General features: G+C 39.8%; 2 protein-coding genes across 4 annotated transcripts in view; one reads left to right on the forward strand and one right to left on the reverse strand.

Moving 5' to 3' along the window:
* The first annotated feature begins 834 nt into the window (after positions 1 to 834).
* Positions 835 to 10,172, forward strand: gna14a (guanine nucleotide binding protein (G protein), alpha 14a). Its single transcript, XM_041042205.1, has 7 exons — positions 835 to 1,301; positions 6,626 to 6,810; positions 7,453 to 7,607; positions 8,398 to 8,526; positions 8,644 to 8,773; positions 8,875 to 9,028; positions 9,262 to 10,172. The coding sequence occupies exons 1-7, from the start codon at positions 1,181 to 1,183 to the stop codon at positions 9,450 to 9,452; spliced, it is 1,065 nt and encodes a 354-aa protein (XP_040898139.1). The 5' UTR covers positions 835 to 1,180; the 3' UTR covers positions 9,453 to 10,172.
* Positions 10,173 to 10,178: 6 nt separating this feature from the next.
* The window catches only part of vps13a (vacuolar protein sorting 13 homolog A), a 37,191-nt gene continuing 26,604 nt past the window's right edge, over positions 10,179 to 20,765 (reverse strand). For 2 of the 3 annotated variants that reach the window (XM_041042203.1, XM_041042202.1), the window contains 21 exons: positions 19,573 to 19,705; positions 18,865 to 18,922; positions 18,439 to 18,610; positions 17,968 to 18,121; positions 17,625 to 17,771; positions 17,406 to 17,487; positions 17,232 to 17,301; positions 17,010 to 17,124; positions 16,808 to 16,921; positions 16,412 to 16,557; positions 16,216 to 16,297; positions 15,995 to 16,108; positions 15,662 to 15,737; positions 15,359 to 15,522; positions 15,141 to 15,186; positions 14,831 to 14,954; positions 14,618 to 14,732; positions 12,096 to 12,181; positions 11,799 to 11,922; positions 11,597 to 11,671; positions 10,179 to 11,437 (listed from right to left, as the gene is read on the reverse strand). In XM_041042203.1, the coding sequence (XP_040898137.1) occupies positions 11,387 to 11,437; positions 11,597 to 11,671; positions 11,799 to 11,922; positions 12,096 to 12,181; positions 14,618 to 14,732; positions 14,831 to 14,954; positions 15,141 to 15,186; positions 15,359 to 15,522; positions 15,662 to 15,737; positions 15,995 to 16,108; positions 16,216 to 16,297; positions 16,412 to 16,557; positions 16,808 to 16,921; positions 17,010 to 17,124; positions 17,232 to 17,301; positions 17,406 to 17,487; positions 17,625 to 17,771; positions 17,968 to 18,121; positions 18,439 to 18,610; positions 18,865 to 18,922; positions 19,573 to 19,705 (2,248 nt within the window). In that variant the 3' untranslated portion in view covers positions 10,179 to 11,386. The other variant, XM_041042204.1, reaches the window with a different exon arrangement.

Consider the following 20,765-nt stretch of genomic DNA (forward strand, 5'->3'; position numbering starts at 1 on the left):
TCTAGACTGGATTATTCCACTGTAGGACAGGAGTTTGTCTCACAGCCTAAAAGAAAATCACATAGTTGGTGTTTAATTTTGATCATTTTCTACTTTTCATCTCTCATGATCTTTCATTTGATATTTCTGTGACTTTTATTTACACATAAATTCATCTCCATTTTCTTTAGTTTTCTCTCTCTTGAATTTTGCATGAATGATAATGGGCGCTGCTGTGTGAAACTCACACCACCTTTGCTCTTTTCATTAACATCTCAGCTGAATTATCATACTGTACCACCACTGCTCCTTTTATGAACCAACACTGCCATTCATTCCCTTCGAAAACATTTGTCTTCCTGCAAGATTACAAGTGTTTCTCATGAACCCAGGATATAACTCACAGTTGGCCTTCCTGACCCCTGGTGGCAGCGTCAGAGGTTGCACACCACTTCCCCCTCTCCCTGTAGTGCCGCTGAACTGTGGAGGATGTTTCACATCTTGAGCTCGTTGTACTACATGTGTGATGTATAAAAACTTGGCAATATAGCTACTTGGATCTGAAAGCCATGTTATAAGCGATAGGTCTGTGGCTCCAATACTTTTCCACGTATTTTTTTTCTTTCAGTGATTAAAACCTACCTAGATCTCTAATTCTACCATTCATATTTCCTCTCTCTCTCTTTCTTTTTTTCAATTCATCTTGTCACACGCATCTCTGTGGGGTAGAAGCAACACTGTCTGCTGTAACTTCCCATTTTATCCTTTTCTATTTGCAACTGGTGCCACGCCCTCATGAGTCGCCTGGATAAAGTTCATCAAGTGTCCTCCAGCTTCAGACCAAACGCAGCGACTTTTCAAACAGGATCAAAACTTTTTATTCGTAGAAAGTTCTCTGGACTTTAATGAAGAAGAAAAAAAGGATGCTCTGTTTCTGCCACCGATTGTTCATTTAAAAAAAAAAAAAATCTTGTCACCTCCTTATCCTCCTCAAGAAACTGCTTTTCTGTTTCGGAGTTCAGAGAAAGAAGAGAGCACCCCCCCTTTAAAGATGCTTTGAGCCCCTTCCGTCTGACTTTGTGAAAGTGCGAGAGGGGAGAGTGGAAGAAGAAAAAAACATCTTCACAGGGCTTCGAGAAATTCATCTTTCGTCTTAACAGCAGAGAGGGCTTATTGGAGAGCGAAGAGGTCGGTTTGAGAGATGGCTGGATGTTGTGTGTCGGCGGAGGAGAGAGAGAACCAGAGGATCAATGAGGAGATCGAGAAGCAGCTCCGGAGAGACAAGAAGGACTCGCGAAGGGAGCTGAAGCTGCTGCTGCTAGGTGAGCATCATTTACCAGGAGTCAGGTCTGGAGGGTTAATGCGTTTATACAGCCTAAATCCTGCTCACACATTCTTACTGGCCCTTACCCCTAAGGTAAGTAAATAAGTGACACTTGTGATAATTAAACTATGAGGATCTGGTTTTAATGGGATCAGACCCTTAGCGCATAATCACCCATATCTTTTCTGCTCCTTTCCGGCCAAAATGCCATTAACTTTCAAAGCTTAAAAAAAATCCACTAATAGAATAATTCGAATATTTTGTCGTTTTGTTGGGATTTGGTGATTGTCCCGAGTGGTAATGACTGGAGGCCGTCCAGTAATCAAGGATGGCTTTTAATTTGACATTCCTGCTTCCTGACCACACCTGGACATGCAGGTAGCATGGCAGGTGGGAAAGCACTCAGCAGCATGAGCATGTCGACTAATCTCTATTTTATTTCTAAAAAAAATACACTAAGCTAAAGGAGTGGTCTATGCTTAATCGTTTAAGATAGATGGGATAGACGTGACTGTGCATCAGGAATTCAAGTCATGAATAGTGTGAAGAGAGCAGAAGTTCACTACATTTCCTTTCTCGTCATTCCTCTTTCTTGTCTTGTCCGGATGTGGCGCACCGGCTTCCCCCAGAGCATTCAGGGTTTGCGCAGCTCAGCTCCCCATAGCTGTGGAATTGATTTTTTTTACGCACAGCGACAACAGATCCTTAATTGGTTTGATCGATGGAGCTCATTTCTTTGCCACCTGTCACAGAAATACTGAAAAAATAGTCACACTCAGAGAGAGATTTGCCAGTTTAAGATGACATTGTATTTGAGTTCGGTCCCCAGACTAAATGTATACAGAAACCGAAACTCGCTAATGACGGCGCATGCATTTCCAGCTAAACTTTCTCCTCAGGGAATTGTGCGTTGGAGGATTTTTGTGTTCTATGACGGACTGGAAATGGGAAATGGGAAATGTGGGCGTTTTCTCTTCAGCTGGTGGAGAAAACTCCTGCCTCGTGTGAGCATAACCAGAAAGAAGCAGCAAAGGAAAACTGAGTTGTCAGGAAGCCAGTGTCAGTAAACCTGTCTGGCCACTGGTATAGTCCTGCTTCATGGCGGTGATGTTTAAATAATGTGGCATTTTGTCTTTGTCTTAATGTGAAGCTTCTGTTTTACACTTCTGTCCACAGTGAGTTAGGGGCTCACTCTACCTTGAGTTCCCTGACTTCCTCTAGGACACTATCTGGTGTGATGCTGTCAGGGAAAAGGGCTCAATGCTTGAGCCCCTCTACTTTTCCTTTGAACGCTGTGCTCCTGTGTTCTTATTAGCTTTGGAAACAGGCAACGGATCAAGTGAAAGAGGAAACAGAGAGTTGCCACATGGCATCCAAAGAGCATCTATCAGTGCTGTGGACAACGCCCATTTTACTGTAGCAGTGTGGGAGCACTTCAGAGACATGAGTCACTGTCAAGGCCTCGGTCAGTGGTGTGTTTGAAAACCATAACTAGCTGCTGCAGGCGCGTCTCATGCAAAAATCATGCAAATCCATCCCTGAGCAGGATATGAGCAGTGGCTTTGCCTCCGAGGCCCTCTTAGAAGGGGCTTTCAAGGCCTGACCAAAAGTCATCATAAATCCCATCTAATTTGTTTTGAAAATTCTCTCAGGTATGTGACCAACGCACTATGGATGGATAAGATCTGGAAAAGGTTGTAGACATTAACATTGATCATTACATGGATTCTGACACAGAGTACGCTGCTTCAGTTCACCTCTGCCCAGGATCACAAAGTTACTATAAGAGCTGTCTGATGAGCTGAGATGCTAAACAGGAACAGGTACAACAGGTCACAAGACAAAAGACGACTCAGTTATCAAAACACACTATTAAGATAAAAAGTGTAACTCTGAAATTTAAAAAATGACAGATTTTGGCAATGAGACCACATTACTTTCAGAACTTGAAATGATGAGTGACTGTTATCAGCAATAATCCTGTCCAGCTTACACTGTGTGATGTTTATCTTGTCTTTTACCCACTAGATATGTTAGACGTAAAATAAGCAAATAGGTACGGAGCAATTTCTTTGAGTATTTATTTGCCTGATCAGAGTGACTCAGAGTCCTCAGCGGACTTCATTAGGACGGTCACAGTCAGATCCCCAGAGAGGACGAGTGGGAGTGAAGCAGAATGACAGATCAACACATTCACATTCTGCCTCTTTGGTCAGCTCAGTGGCCTTGAATCTGTCACTACTGCTCTGTACAGTACAGTATACATTAAGTACTGGTCATTTAGTTCAGCTGCAATTTGACTGCAAGTCCTCGACATGAAGGGGAAAACATGAGTAAAAGAATGAAGTGAGCGAGTGGAAGCATATAAAACTATTTTTACTGACTATCAACCATGTAGGCACGTGTATCTGGGATAGATGTAGTTATCAATAGTAGATATTAATAAAGTTAAACTCATGCTAGCACAAAACCCATGCAGACAACAGACATGAGTAATGGTCTTATACATGAAGAGGGAAACAGAATAAGCTGATAAGACAAAACACTGGGAAGCGAGAATAAACCGGACTGAGATTTGTGAGAAGTTGCTCTTTGCTAAAACAGATTCATTTCTTGTTCGCAGCCACTTTAGTTTGGTGTGATTATGCAACTGTTTTCACATTTTGAAGTTTTTATTGTGCCTGGGAAGAAAGAGAAATATAGTCCGACAATGTAGACCACGCCCAACATCTATACTGAGAAATTTTATAGCCGGCACCACATCATGTCACCACGCTCTTCCAGCAAGGAAGTATGTGTACGTGTGAGGTTATGTTTGTGGTCACGTCTGCATGTGTTTGAATGGCTCATGTCTCCTAACTGTCTATGACTGGGCGTGTATATGTATGTGTGTGTGTGTGTGTGTGTGTGTGTGTGTGTGTGTGTGTGTGTGTGTGTGTGTGTGTGTGTGTGTGTGTGTGTGTGTGTGTGTGTGCTCACACATCTGTGGTCAGCAATCATCACCTCAGCACAACAGAAAAGCACCCAGGATATACACATGCAGTACATACACATGCAGAGATGCACAAAGATGCAAATGCAAATAAACATGTATTCATATACGTGTTTATTTTTCTTACATTAATTAGTATTGCTACGCATGTTCTCTGAGGGAGAACTTTCAATGAAAAAATACTGATATTTAATCCTTTGTGATTTGTATAGGGTAGTTAGCTAACAGAACCAAAGTAGGTAATTAGAAGTTTAGCAGAATGTGACAAGTGATTATTGGTCATTTTTATTAACTTTCAATAGGTATCCTGTTGTTGTTCGATCTGTGGTCCACTCTACCTCCAATAGGACTGTGGTTTTGTTAAGGGTTAAAGGTCAAGTTTACTTTAATTGTACCCTGTAAAAAAGTCTTGCATTAAATGACCTGCTGCATTAATGACAGATACAATAAAGATAAATTAAATAATGTGGCCGCACTCTTTCTCTCTCTGAAGAAGTAAAGCGCTGATCACAATTTGCCTCCTTTGCAGAGTTTACCCACCTGTCTTGCCAAAACACCCCTCTCCCCCCATGTCCAAGTAACTTGACTTGTAAACAAGGTGCATTCAAATGCAATAAGTCAAATGCAATAAATTTGTCTAAGCCTCGTTTGCTAAGATGGAGAGACTCAAGTATTCACGTTGTCATGCAAAACAGCCAGGAAACCAAGAACTGCTGCCACCACTCAGACTCATCACAGAGCCTTAACACACTTTGCTAAGAAGCAGGGACACAGAAGCAGGTGTATACTCTCTCTCTCTCTCTCTCTCTCTCTCTCTCTCTCTCTCACACACACACACACACTCACGGCCTTCCCCTGCCACACACAAACATGTCAACTCGCAATATTCAGGTCTGTTAACAAACACACATTTGTTAAACAAATATATTCAGCATCATGTGGTCAGCATGAGAAAATTAGGAACTTGTGCTGTAAAAATTGAAAAGGTACATGACAGTGACTGTGTGTGTGTGTGTGTGTGTCAGTGTAGCATGCTTGTGTGTCTGCATTTATGAAATATCGGACTTCTTGTGCAACTTGTCATAGCTACACAACATGTGGATTGGTGCATTTAGAATTTATTGTCCTAAATATAAGCCAGTGGGAAGGTATTATAAGTATGTTATGTGTGTGTCTATTTGTGTTTGGTTATGTATGCATGCATCAGCTGAAAGAGCCAGCCTGTGTCCAAACATACTTAGCACCTCAACCCATTCACAGCTTTATGTTATTTTATGTGACTTGCTTTTACTGAACGCTTCCACTGAAACCACAGTTTATGAATGGCGGTGTCAGCTCATGTGGCTGTGGTGGCCACTCGCAGTTCAGTAACTGTGAAGCGCTGGCTTATTTCCACACAGACATGGAAATGATGAGTGCAAAGGTACTCTGTGTTCTGGACCTTTTATACACCCAGTTTCTGTAATACCTACAGTAAACTATCAGGTATAGTTTCAGTCTGTTTTCAGCTACTGGAATCTCGTATGTGAAAGCTTATGTCATTTTTACGATTTAGGCCAAATGCAGCTGTGAGGATTCTTTCACCTGCAGCAGCCAGATGGACATTCACAGGTGTCCCTTTGGCAGTCAAATATACATTCAAATCGTTCACTTTGCCTGTTTACAATCACGCACAGACAAGTCAGTAATCAACAGTTGTCATAGCAATTGTTTGTTTGTTGAGCATTTACTAGGACTTGACTCTTAATAACAAGCTGCACAGAAGCAGTTCAATGAGTGTTATAATGAAGATGAATAATACTGTATGTGTGTGGTGAGCAGTGGCTTATGTGACTTTACTCAAGTACTGCACTTAAATACAACTTGACTTTTGACGCTGGACTTGATTCGTCTGCTTCACAAATTTCACATAGAAATATACTTTTTACCTGATTAAATTTCTTTCACTAGATATTGCAGATTAAGACGATACGTATGAATCAGTACATTTTGTAAAATATGTTTTTCAACATTATGTAAATGATCTCTTTTTAGAACAGCACCGATACGTGAATCAAGGATGACAGCCTGTTGTCTGAATCCACAATCATGATAGTAATTCACTCATTTTCCACTTCCTCTAGCTGTCAACACAAACATCTTTCATTGCAAAAATCATAAAGCAATCAAAGTTCTGCACTGACTATACTGCTGACAAATTGGCCAGGACATTAACACAGTTACTTACAAACAACAGACAAAATGTAAATCAAACAAAAAATATAAAGAGGATAAACGTTTGCGCAGATATTACAGATATTATTGGATTTAAATGTTGTTGTATCCAACAGGTACTGGAGAGAGTGGGAAAAGCACCTTCATCAAACAAATGAGGATTATCCACGGAGGAGGATACACAGCTGAGGACAAGAGGAGCTACGCCAAACTGGTCTACCAGAACATCTACACGTCCATGCAGACCATGATCCGAGCCATGGAGACACTTAATATATCTTTCTCTGATCCCCAGAACCAGGTATAGACAGGAACAAAGTGGGTCTATGAGTTCAAACGTACTGTTGACTCTAGAGTCCAGGTTTATTTTTCATTAACAACTTTGTTGGCATTAGTTTTTGTCCTTCTTTAGCACCTCTTTAAATCTTGAAAAAACATTATTACAACACAGTTCTGGGTTGTAAAAAATGTAAAATTTTGCTATTTATGCTGACAAATACAGCAGAAAAAAATGTAAATTGAAAGTCTATTCATGACATTGTAAACTGATTAAAATGATTAAGGATTTCACAGTTTTCAAAATGTTTAATTTTCCAACATTTCTTCCAAAAATGGTTTTATGGTCCACAGACATAAATGAAATATTGAATGAAAGCCCCACATCAGCACTTTCAGCTGGTTTTCTCAACTTGTCTCTACATGTTACATAAGTAAAATTCTGTTACTATAAATAAAAGATGCTCAGTGTGCAGAGGAGATCTGCTCATAAAACAATAAAATATCAGGATATAAATGTAATTTCTAGGAGACAGAAATGGATTCATGATGTAAAAAATTAAATGAGAGCTTAACTTGATCTGTTTCCACAAAGTTGAAGGGAAGTTGGGGACATGTGGGAAGGATCATTTACCAACTGCCCTCTTGTCTGTCTCTGTCTCCACAGAACCATGCAAATGCAGTTCTGGAGGTGGAGGTGGATAAGGTGGAGGAGTTAGATCAAAGCCTCGCTATGGCTATCAAGAGTCTGTGGGACGATGGAGGAATACAGGAGTGCTACGACCGACGCAGGGAGTACCAGCTGTCAGACTCCACCAAATAGTGAGCATTAACTTTTTTTGTGTTGCTCTGTAACATGCATACGCAGAGATTCTGCGGTCTCCAGCTCTGGCGCATGGTTACCACAGATATATTATAGTTCCTATTATAGTTCCTACATATATTCCAACCCAACATAAATAAAAGTAAAGAAATAAAAGATTAAGTCTTTCTGTACCACATTTTTTTCCCTGGCTGTGTGGAGAGAAGGCTTTGAGCATTTAGACTTTAATAGTGGTGGAAAAAATATAATTAGACAGATTACTAAATTGAAAAAAGAAAGAAAAAGGAAGACTCCTTTTGTTGTACAAGTGGGATCATATTAAGAGGACTTGAATCTTGACCTCTGTATCTCTAGCTGTGGCCCGGATTGTAGGTGTCCCTGTTATACCTGACAGCGGCTTTTTCGCTGCCAGATTTTGTAAATACAAAGACACACAGTAATGAGCACAGACTACCCTCCAGTCTGTGCTCACGTAGTCCCTCCAGACTACATGGATGAGTATCTGTTGACAGTGGAATACAAAAATAAGCATTGATAAAGAACCTGCCTTTTGTGGAGCCACTGATGATCCAGATAGAGAGATAACGACCAACTTTTTTTTTTTTTTTTTCAAATGCCAGCCCGAGTCACTCAAATGTGACATCAGTGTTTACTTAACTCACAGAGCACAGATGACTGCTTGTGTTTCATACATTCGCTTTACTTACTTACTTTAATTCACAGACATTTTTTATATTTCTGACAAATTCTCTTATTTTATTCTACTTATTTTCCGCACATTTCTTTCAGCTATCTAACCGACCTGGAACGAATTTCACAGCCCTCTTATGTACCCGACCTTCAGGACATCCTCCGAGTCCGAGTGCCAACCACGGGTATTATTGAATACCCGTTCGACATGGAGAATGTCATTTTCAGGTGAGATACAACATAATAACATAATAGCTTAAGCATGTTACACTGGAACTGGCATCACAGGTGATTTATCGCATGGCACGCCTCTTCTGTCGCTGGGGTTGGCTGTTGTTATGGCAGGATGGTGGATGTGGGGGGTCAGAGGTCAGAGCGGAGGAAGTGGATCCACTGCTTTGAGAACGTCACCTCCATTATCTTCCTGGTGGCGCTCAGCGAGTACGACCAGGTCCTGGCTGAGTGCGACAACGAGGTGAGAATTCAGCTCAACAGCAGATCGTGTTCCAGACTTTGATCCCTTAAAATGTGTCTTCGTTGTTAGCTTCTTCGTGTGCTGAAATGCTTTTATTTCAGAACCGTATGGAGGAGAGCAAGGCTCTGTTCAAAACCATCATCACCTACCCCTGGTTCCAGCGCTCTTCTATCATACTTTTCCTCAACAAGACCGACATTCTCAAGGAGAAGATCATGTACTCTCACTTAGCCACTTACTTCCCTGAATTTACAGGTTAGTAAGTCTGTTTGCATAATCAGGTTGAATTCATATCAACAGGTCATGGGTCATATACACAGTGGGTTTGCGTGCATTTGGTTAAATGCTCTTCTTGTCTAATCATAAGGGATCAACCTTTTTAACTATTTTAAATCTTAACTGTTTTAATCTGATGAAGATAGATTTTTGAAACTTCATTTATATGCTGAATTTAGTGACACTGAAATAATTTTGACCCTGAAATACAGGACCTCAGCAGGATCCTACAGCAGCTCAAGAATTCATTCTGAAAATGTACCAAGAACAAAACCCAGACAAAGACAAGACGCTGTACCCTCACTTCACCTGCGCCACAGACACGGAAAACATCCGCTTCGTCTTTGTGGCCGTCAAAGACACCATCCTCAGACACAACCTGAAGGAGTTCAATCTGGTGTAAAAAATGGAGGAGGACAGGAGAGGAGGTAACAGGATACAGGAGGATTGAAGACATGACGAGAGCCAAAATAGGTGAATTACACAAAACTAATAAACAAAAAAAACTTTTTAGACTAGAACATTTTAATTTCAAACAAGCCACATCTTAAGTGCCTGTACAAATCCAGCCAAAGAGAATATGAACATGTTAACCCAAACTCCTAATCTTTACTGTAAAATGCTGTGATATGCTGTGAATGATACTTTCCGATAGAAGTGAGAATGTGTAATTCAGTGGAAAGTTATATCATAGACCCATTGTGTGGACTATATATTTTATTATTTCCTAGATCCTATTTCTGTGTATATTTTAGTGCTTTGACTGATACACTGTGCAACAGTTGGTACAAGTTCCCCTTAGCCCTGTTTTGTGATTTAATATTGTATAGAAATAGCTGTCATTTTTCAGATTTCTTCTTACACTGAGCCACCTGTGTTTGCTTTTGCCTGCAAGTGCCTTATTTACTCAGGAGAGTCAGCAGAGCTACTGAGCTTATCTTGTTTTAGATGTAAATAATCTGAGTCCTGCTTTGAAAAACCCTAACTTGACTATTTCACCTCAAGAGAGATGGGAATTATATTTATGTAATGTAATTTTCAATAAGCAATTATAGTTATGTAATAAAGAGTGCAATTTGCGTGTTTGGGATTTTCTGAGTACATGAAATAAAGGAAGAGAGCACTAAAATTTGAAACGCATATTTTATTTTTTTAATTAATTTTTTTTTAAAACGGCAAGCAAAATAATTAAGCCACTGCAGTGAACATTTTGCTCCCCAAAAACATAAATGACAAACATTAATGGCAACAGAAATATTTAGTCATATTCAACGGTGATGCACCCCAAAACCAAGAGCAAACCTTTAAAATACATACGTAGGAGTAAACAGCAGCTTGTAATAATTAGCATTCATTTCTTTTAAATATACGTTTCTCTGCATAATTCATCAACATAGTTGACATTGCATATGTGTGGTATAAAAACATAAAAATCACAAAATTACAATCTGCAATGCCATGATACAGACTATCGTGTGAGGATGGATATATACAGATAGGATATTATTCGAGATCAATATACAGCAGATTGATACGTATAAGTATAAAAATAGCATGCGTCTCTAAATCACACACTGAACAGTCTTTATCTTGCAGAAATGTATAAAAAAAGAGGAAAGATCCAGAGAGGTAAAAAGAAAACAGGGTTTTTAATGACACGCATTTTGAATTATGTGTATTATGAAGCCATAATCAAAATTAGTTTCCCTTTTATATAATCCAGTAAACAGTGGACATTAAATGTGCTACAGCAATTGTGGTTAATTTGGCCTTAATATCACTCGAGCTGCTTTCTATCAGTAGCTGTGTAACAGTGACCAGATACAACTTGAAATATGTTCAGTGAAACTAAATGTGCATTTGATCAAAGATGGACAGAAAAACCATGGGAAACTGTAAAGGTTCTAATTTCACCAGCCTTTTCGACTCAAGCAGATATTACAAGGTGTGTTTATAAACTCAAGACTTAGCATTAGCTTTATTAAAAGAACCATTTAAAAATCTATCGTGTGTGTGCAAAAGGAGACAGAGTGAGACAACGTTTGGTTCAATGCATTCTCAGTATCTGTGGCAAATGAATCTAAGTCCGTCCATTTGCAACACTTGCGTCAGCATGCACACATTCAAACTACTCATTCAGTCTTTTTCCTCAGACACACACTCAGTAGTCAACATACCAAATTGGTGGCGTGGCTTTAGCACTACTCACACATGGAGGTAAACAAAACTAGCATGCAGTAAAGAAGGCACTGACACACACACAGGTTGTGTGTGTGTGTTTTTCTTTAGTTTTTTTTTTTTTTTAATTTCTCATAATTTCTCGTTCTTCTTGATGATTCAGTATTTGGGTAAACTCTCTCTTGCATCCTCCAGTTTGGTAAGAACCCACTGAAGTTAAACAAGAACCAAAGTTACAACAAATTTTTAGCATCATCATTTACTGTGACTCCAGGCTGGACTCTCTCACACACACACACACACACACACATATATATATATATATATGTGTGTGTGTGTGTGTGTGTATAGTACAAATTATGAACTTACCTTGGCTATCTCCGGAGTTTTGAAGTTTATGATCTTCCCAAACTCTTTGGCATGGAAGACTGACTTTACTCTCTCCTGCCGTACACAAAACGCAGTGTGATTCAATAATTTGTTAAATAACTGCAACAGATTATTAAAAGCATTACTCTCCCTATGGGAGACTAATCAGGCTCTGATCTGGACTTGGAGTTAGCTTTTGTACCTTGGCCTCAATGCGAAGTCGGCGGTCCTCTACAATCATCGGATCCTTAGTGAACTCTTCAAACAGATACTGCCACTCACAGGTCAGCTGGCCAAATGTGCCTTTGGTCACAAAAAATATGCCCCTGGAACAGAAACCACACAGACAGGGTTAAAATGACCCATCAGTATCTCCTGTTTAGATTGGTTAAATGCACAGTTCATCCTTTACTACGGACACTGCAGCTTATTTGCTTTACTCTTTTTTTTCCATGCTCAATCAGATAACAAAAAAAACAAAAAAACACAAAACACTCACCTCTTAGTGATCATGAGGAAGTCAGAGTCATTGACCTTGGCATGAGCAAAGTATCTGTACTTGGCAAAACGTCCATTCTCAATTTTCTGCAAAAAGACAGAAAAAAGAAAAACTCTCTGAATTTAACTAAAATATAAATACCAAGATGTCTATGATCCAACTGCCTACTGTAATTAAGCATGAGATACCCAAGTCTTTTGCAAAATCTTACTTTAATGGAAGTGGAAGATATTGTAGGATGGTGAAAAAAGATGGGATGAAAGAAAGGAAATGGCAGGTAGAAGTTTCAACTCTTTATTGAGAACAAGAGGGCAGTGACTGACATGAAAATGATAAAACAAACATTCAGTAATGAAGAAAACAGACACTTAGAATAATTGTGAAGAATTAATGAATGACACTGACAAGAAAGGTTTTTTTTGTTCGGAAATGATGAAAGAAAATAATAAGGTGAAAAGTAAAAGAGATGGAGTTAAATAACAAAAGACACTCAAACAATAAACAACTAAAAATATAAACTACATGGAAACACAATTCCTAAATTACTCAAAGGCCTTTCTTTGGTTTGTTTCATTCCTTAATAAACTTCTAACTGACAAACGACAGCAGACAGAAGACAAACCGCAGCACAGGCTACAGACAAAGACTACAGCTGCTCTAGCTTCTAGCCATTTTCCTCATCACCCTCATCCTCTGAGCCAGTTCTACACCATTCACTGTAGGCCAGCCTCCTCTGTGGACACGAAAAGAGAGAAGAGTCAGGGTGAGAGCAGAGAGAACCAAGGCCTGTTTCTACCCAGACTTGTGCCTTTAAATGGGATGAAGCTCAACACCTTTATGTAGTACTTTAACTATCGTATGTTATCCTAAAATAGAGGACTTTTACAGTGGTGTAAGTCCAAGTCTGTCACACTAACAAAGACAGATCAAAACCACTCTGACCAATGCAGGTTTGACCTTGAGTATTCTGTTGGATATTTTATTTTTTCTTTACCTTTTTGCCTAAAGATCAGTTAAGTTTTCTTCTGTCCATTTGCTTTGCTGTCAAACGTTTCCCATCCAAAGTATTCAGTAAATGAATTTGAAGCCTACTTAACCAGCTACAACAGAAACAGAAATGTGGCATCCATTGTGATTTGTAGTGGATCTGTAGTTGTTGCCACTTGCGCTAATTTGTCATAATACATTAATCTGGATTAAGACATGGATTAACACAAATCTAGAATAGGTCTAAAGCCGATGATACAGATGAGTGACAAATTAAAAAAAATAAACCAAAGAGACAACAAGAGGAGAAACATGACAAATGAAGGAGTTACACAGAGAATGAGAATGGGTCGATGTGATGTGATGTGAATCACTCGATGATCGTTAGCAAAATACCAAATGAGGGACTTTCTCATGGCAAAGCCCCCTCGAGTAGAATTCAGATTTGAATAAATCTTTACAAGAGCTGAAAACCTTACTGAGGCATTTTAATTTGTCACCTATCTGTAAATTTTTGGGAAAATCCTACATTTAGGATCTCTACGACTAACTAAACAGCATAAGCTCTGACCTGAGACTCGTAAGCAGAAACTTCAACCCACTCCATCCAGCAGGACTGCTAGATAAGTGTCAGCACAACAAAAAAATGACCCACAGCTTAAAGCTTGTATTAAATGAAGCAGAACTGAAACACATACACTCAAATCTACAAACGCGAGAAGCTCGTGCTCCTGACACACACACACTGGCTCTGAACCATGTTCAGGTTAATGTGCTAATTAACGGTATGTTCAGTAACAAACACTTGCATCCAGATGTAACACAATTTGCTACACAAAATCAATGTTAACATGCCACAAGGCAAAAAACTAGTCGTGTTATTTGAGTGATACAGAGTGAATACACTGAGGTGCCACAGCACAGTAGCTCTGCTGCAATAAAAGCAGAGAATATGAATGAATGAAAACACTCATTGTCTCAGTAATCTTTGCTTTGGAACCGAAGGTATCCTCACGTTTCTCTTTCCTTTTGCTTATTTTTATTTACTTTGGTTGCACATGTGTTATGTTACCATCTTATAACACAAAACACACCCACAGTGGTGATTTAATCACAGAGACCTGAGCTGAATTGATGACTTTCTAAGGATCTATAAACAGGAAAGGAAATTAAAAACGCAAAAATAAGAACAATACTTAAATAATTAATTAAAATAAAGCAGACTGATGAAGGGAGGATGGTTAACAAAAAAAAAAACCAAAACAGTTTTCCTTTCCGTGTGCTTGTGGCTTCATGTGCACGTGCACACAAATGAACACACAACTCCACGAGCAAACCTGGGCAAATTCAAAGATGGTCCTGAGGTTGTTTAGAGTGCATATTGGGTAAACCACCTAACTCACTGTAAAGTCACAGAACTGGCAAATCTTAAATAGAGTTTTCCTCATCTCAGTAAAATAAAAAATATTAACCCACTGTCATTTGCCTGGGTCTGAGTATGGAGAGCTAATGATGCAGAGATTTTTTTGTCCTACCTGGAGCATCTGACTGCCGATGCCTTCCCTCTCCTTATATGGTCGTATGACGCCGTCCTCATGGATGAAGCGAGGAGGACGTAGAGATTCAACATCTTGTGTTGTCTCTGCCGCTCTAAAAAGAAGACAAGACACAATCATGCATTTTGAGACACGTCTTCCTAATGCACACACTCACACAAATGCATACACACATATAATGATAAACCATACCTCTTGATCCCTTGAAAGGTACTGCTGGCCATATCAATAATGCCTCCCGTAGGCCTGGCTACTGCACCAACCAGACCTTTCCCCACACCTTTGAAGAAGCCTGCTGCACCCTCCTTCTGGGCCCCTGCAACCACCAAACATCATTACATTCACAGAAAGTGATATGAGTGCTCTGAAAATCCAGAGTAGTGGAACAGGTAGTTTTTAACTATTCCAAAATGTTTTATACCATTTCTACATTTTACGCCATTCATTTGGTCAAAATACGTGCACCATTCAATTTTCACAGAGGGTCAAACTGAACCTGTACCTTTAATAGGTTTGGTCACAATCCCTGTGATGCCACTGACAAACCCCTGAAAAGAAAACGCCAAATAGCAGTAAATCACTCATCATGGCAGAATTCCCAGTGGCCAGTGGCCAAGGTACAGTATTATTATTACTAGTTACAGAGTTTCTCAAGAGCCTGTATCAAAGGTGTGTTTTCTGTTGATACAATAATAACACTGTGCTAAATGTTGTACATACAGACACCAGTCCTTTTCCACCCCTGGTCAGCCCATCTTTCAGGCCACTGGGTTGTTTATTCATAGCTTCTCGTCTCTTCTGCTGGTACTCCTCGTCCATCGTTATGGCAGCAACACCCTTTGCCATAGCACCTGTTATCCTGGAGGCTGCACCTGCTATACCCCCTGGACAACAGATACGACTCTTTATAAGCTACTATATTGTATGAAATATCTATTTGCCCTTGAAGTCTTATAGATTCTACTAAATGGGATCACACTCCATTGTACAGAGATATGATATTTAGAGTAACTCTGTGCTTACCTACAGCTCCTCCCACCAGAGCCTTAACCCCAAGAGCCATTCCTTCAACAAACTCCTCCGGCCCCTGGATGGCTCCCTGGAAAACGCGGCATAAAACGGTTACAAGACATAAAAAGACACCATCAGCACTGCTGGAGCTCTAAAAAGCCAAACTGTAAACACTGACCTAAACCTAATGCTGATATTTCACTGAATAGGTTTTAATAGCTACTCTCAAACTCTGAAGTCCTCAGATATTTAAAGTATAACATCAGTGTTCACCTGAAATAATGAACACCAACCAGCACCGATCTATTATTTTACTGCTCATCAGAACTTGCATTACATTCCTACCTGATAGGGCTCATAGAAGAAGGCCTCCACTCCCTCTGACAGTCCTCGGATCAGCCCAAAGGGGTTTCCAAGCACATCCAGGCCCAGCACCAGAACGTACATCTGTTTAATAGCCTGAAATACACTGATTATTTAACTCTAAGGAAAACAGATCGCAGGAAAAATTACACAACTAGTAACTTGGGCTATTATAGCTTTGCCACCGTGCATGTGTGTGTTACCTGCTTAGAGTAATGCCTGATAACCTCCCACTGCAGCTGCTGAGTGGTGCAAAACTGGAAGGTCAACTCAAAGAAGGCCAGCCTGAAATAAATGACACATACGGGTAAATCTGTGAAGCAGCGGGAATTCCTCCAACAACAAATAACACAGTGGACATTACAGTGTGTGATTTATGTGTTTCTCGTGCAATCATACTTGAAAACAACATCCTGCGCATCGGTGAGAGTCGCTCCAATGCTCTTCAGCAGCAGGTTGAGGGACTGGACAGGGATGACTTCTGTATTTCTCTTCTCCTTCAGGCCATCTTCTCCCCCCGTGCTCAGAGAGAAACTCAGGTGCAGCTGCAAACACAGACACATTACATGTGTGTCGAATTAAAGTCACAGCATAAATACACCCTGTACCTGTGTCTCGCAAATAGATTTTTTAAATCAAATAAATCAGAGATCTACTTTCGTAATTTTTTCTTTTTTTTTTTTTTTTTAAATTACACAGGGTGTTGTTTATGGAGCAGATAATATTGTGATCAATTACAAAATTTGTTATAATTTGCTATAATTATGACATATATTAACAACAAATTTCACATACCTTGATGGGGGAAATATGGAAGTACTCATAGAGACTGATGGGAGATGTGTCAGCAGCTGAGACATGGTTTAGTTCTGTCTTTATATAGTCTATGTCCTTCTCAAACAGTTCCACCTGCATGAATAAAACAAGCACAAATAAACAGGAACATGAATCTGAACGAAACAGAACAAAACTGTGTGTGTGAATGTGTGTATCTGACCTCCTGTTCCGAGCTCGTGATGCTGGCGTTCTCAGGGGTGAACAGGTCCAGGATGGCATACAGGAAACCCAGATCGACCTTCAGATCCATCTCTTGAATCAACACTTTGAAATACCTGAGGTGGACAGACATTTCAAAAGGCACAAAGGAGACAAAGTGAGAAAATAGGAATGATCACAGCACTGGGAGGAATGAGAAAAGAATGAAGGGAAAAACAGTTACTTGATCCGAGAGATATCAGAGTGCCCCGCTGCTCTGGTAACAATGCTGATGTCAGTCAGAGGTTTGGGTTCTGTAAGAAAAATTAAAAATAAAATCATAATTCAGACAAAAACACTGCATTTAAACAACATGTAATGCTAAATTAAACATGACATACAAGGCAAATGAACAGACCTGAGTCCATGGTGATAGACTTTGGTAGTTTAACAGGGTAGAACACGTAGGGGAAGATGGCTCCTGGCAGCTGATTCTGGATCTGTAGGAGGAAGTGAAGTATATGTAAAACTAGTAAATGGATTAAGAACTCAAAATGTGTTTAAGATGACAACTCTGGATGACTTTAACACTGAAAGGAAGATATCTGTCTCTGTTTCAAACCGCATTTCTTTTCACCTGTATGCGGTGGATTTGGACACGGTAGGCTCTCTGTCGCGGTGAGACACTGTACTCCACCTTCACCCCAGGAAGGAAGTGCCTCCTGAGAGGAGCGTTGCACGGCTGCAGCATCCACATGTCCATCCCATTGGGAGTAAAGGACACCTGGGAGACAATTACAAACTTCAACCATTAGGCCTGGAACTAATGATTATTTTCATTATCAATTAACCACAAAGAGATGAAAATTTTCACAGTCAGACTGTACATCCTACACGGGTAACATGACATTGACAGTTTTCAGATTACTTGTTACTTGATCAGACCAGGTACATTTAGTAAACAATATTTAGAGTGTAACCTGGAAGCTGTTTTCCAGGTCAACGATGGCATTGTCTACAGGTGCAGATTCAGTGTATTCTTTGAAACTGTTCTCCAAAATCTCAGCATCTTTAGTGCTAAGAGTCTTCCACCGATTCTTCTTCTTAGGCTTAAATTCCCACACCACATCAGAGCTATGGCAACAAAGGAGAAACAAGAAAGTATAAAATTTGCAAAATCATACAAGTATTATGTTTAAAACTACAGAATTATGTTTGCAGAGCTACTTCATCTAATGTCTGAGGTCAGATGTTGTCAGTCTAGACAAGCTCAACTACAAATCAGGGGACCATATGTTCACTTGTTACAAAACACACACATTCTATGGCTTAACACACACATGTTGTATTGACAGTGAGCCATGGTCATAACATGAACACGTGCCCTATAAGATTTGTGTCTGGCCACGTTTTATGATTTTTATTACATGTGTATGTTGCTGGTTATCTACCTGGTGATCCCAATAAAGGAGACCTCCTGGCTGCTGCTGTTGTTGACCAGAGACACACCCATGTTCTTCAGCGAGAGGATGATTTCCTGCTCAGCGAGCTGCGCCTTCTCGCTCTCACAGAGCAGCTTGTAGATATGGTGCTCCTCCGTGAAAAGCACAACACGCTGGAGACCTTTGGATCGAAAATAAGTCCAAATCATATGGATTTAACTTTATTTATCCCCAATGGAAAATTCTTGCTGTCACAAACTGCATTTGTTGACAGTTTCTTGTAACTGTGTTCTTAGCACATGGCAGCATTCATGCACTGACAATAAACCAGCAATCATGAAGACCACTTTAAGTGAATGTAAGACTGTGTAAAGGAAAATTACTGAATGCCTTTAAGAGGTCAGGGCATTTCTTTTCAAGCTGTTTGTACTTTACCCTCATAAAAGGAGATCACAAACAGTTTTCCGTGATTATTCATGTCCTCACGCAGGTCCTGAAGATGTAGGAAAAACAGATACTGTTTAAATAAACATCACAGCATCTCACATAAAAATTTCACATTTCAGATGTGTTCACATTTAAAAGCATAAATGTTAAATTATATCAGAACTGAATTTTGTCCTGTGCAAAATTGTATTATTCATAAAAACCCAGAAGAATGACTGAAGTAGACCAAATGTACCCCTGCAAATCCTTCATGTGAGTGCACATGATAACGACAACAGTCACACTTGGACAGCACAACAACAACAAAATAATACCCAAGTTTTCTCATAGCCTCCAGAATACATGGAGCACGATGAATTCAATTTTCAGAGGAACAGTATTTACCATGTGAGCTTACTATCACATGCTTTTAGCTAATAACAGCTTTGTTTTACCGGAGGGCCTGAAGAGCACCTATGTTGGACTTTTCCAGTGGAAATACTTAAGCATGATAAAAGTACCAAGTGTGATGTTCAACTAAGGTCTATATGTAAGGTAACAGATACTGCTTTAAGGCTAAAAGCAGACTGATTCGTGCAGACAGAGACAGAAGCAGCTTTAGTTTTGACAAGAATTTGAGAAGACTTTTGAGAAAAGTGTTGAATTGATGAATATTATTGCTGAGGCACAAACATTATTCTGGCTCAGGCACAGTACCTCCTCACTCTTCAGCTTCCCACTGTAGGCGCCACACTTCCAGCAGAGCTCTCGGGACCCAGTGGGTTCAGCCCAGGTGTAGTGCACAGCTTTCCCAGCCTCCAGCTCCTCCTGCTCTGTCACCTTCTGAGAGCTGCATACACATGAAACCCAACAAGACACACACATATGCTGTATATATCAGTAACATTAGTTATAACTACTAAAAGGTAAGAAATAATATTACACTGATGTGAGATGACAGTGAGCAAATAATGAAAAACGGACAACGGTACAGCATAACAGTAAATCAGAGGACAATTTGAAAGAGCCCAGCCACCGAGAATCTACCACCATGACAACCATCCAATCCAAAGTACCTGTCCGACAGAGTACACAAACAATTCCCATGAGCAGACAGAAATAAGACAGAATATCACTGTACAATGGCCAAACATCCAGAAGTCCCCCAGTACCTCGCCTAGAGAGATAAGGTTTGATTTACACATGTTCGCACTAACACTGGTCTTGATTCAGACGAGACAAGGCAGACGCAAGAAAATGAAATAAAGAAAGAGAAGAAGTGGAGAAGCCATCATCTATGGATGGAGATGAAAGATAAGAGAACACTAGTCGACGCAAACTACTGGAAGAAGCAGGAGGTGTGATTCCTTTGGCAGAATCCCATCCAGTCAGCAGCATTCAAAACTAGCATTTCTACAAGTAAAGATGATAAGACTTCATAGGAGACCAAAGGAACATAGTCATAAATGAGTAAATGGGTTTAGATGTGTCATCTGCTCCTTTTCCTCTACTTAAATAAACATAAATCACAGAAACTATATACAAAACGTGTGTGTGTGTGTGTATATATATATATATAGGTTCTTTATAAATAATTTAGAAAACAGTGAGAACATGGATTTCCTTGTCTCATGTACTGAAACAGAGTATTTTGTGTACATAAAATATCAAAAGCACAGTGATTACTACACATTAATGTGATAATATCTGACCAGGCCTGCACAGTATTTACTTCTCATTGTCAAGGTGTGGAGCAGATTACACAGACAAACCAGAATCAGAGCTGAAGCAGTCTTCTTCTACTTATCTTTACCTGCACTCTTGATCTGACCACACTCTGCACGCAAGTGACTGTGACATTAGTTTTTTTTAATACAATACTGTATTATCATTATTAATGCACAAATTAA

This window comes from Toxotes jaculatrix, chromosome 7 (assembly GCF_017976425.1).
Source record: "Toxotes jaculatrix isolate fToxJac2 chromosome 7, fToxJac2.pri, whole genome shotgun sequence".
NCBI lineage: Eukaryota > Metazoa > Chordata > Actinopteri > Toxotidae > Toxotes > Toxotes jaculatrix.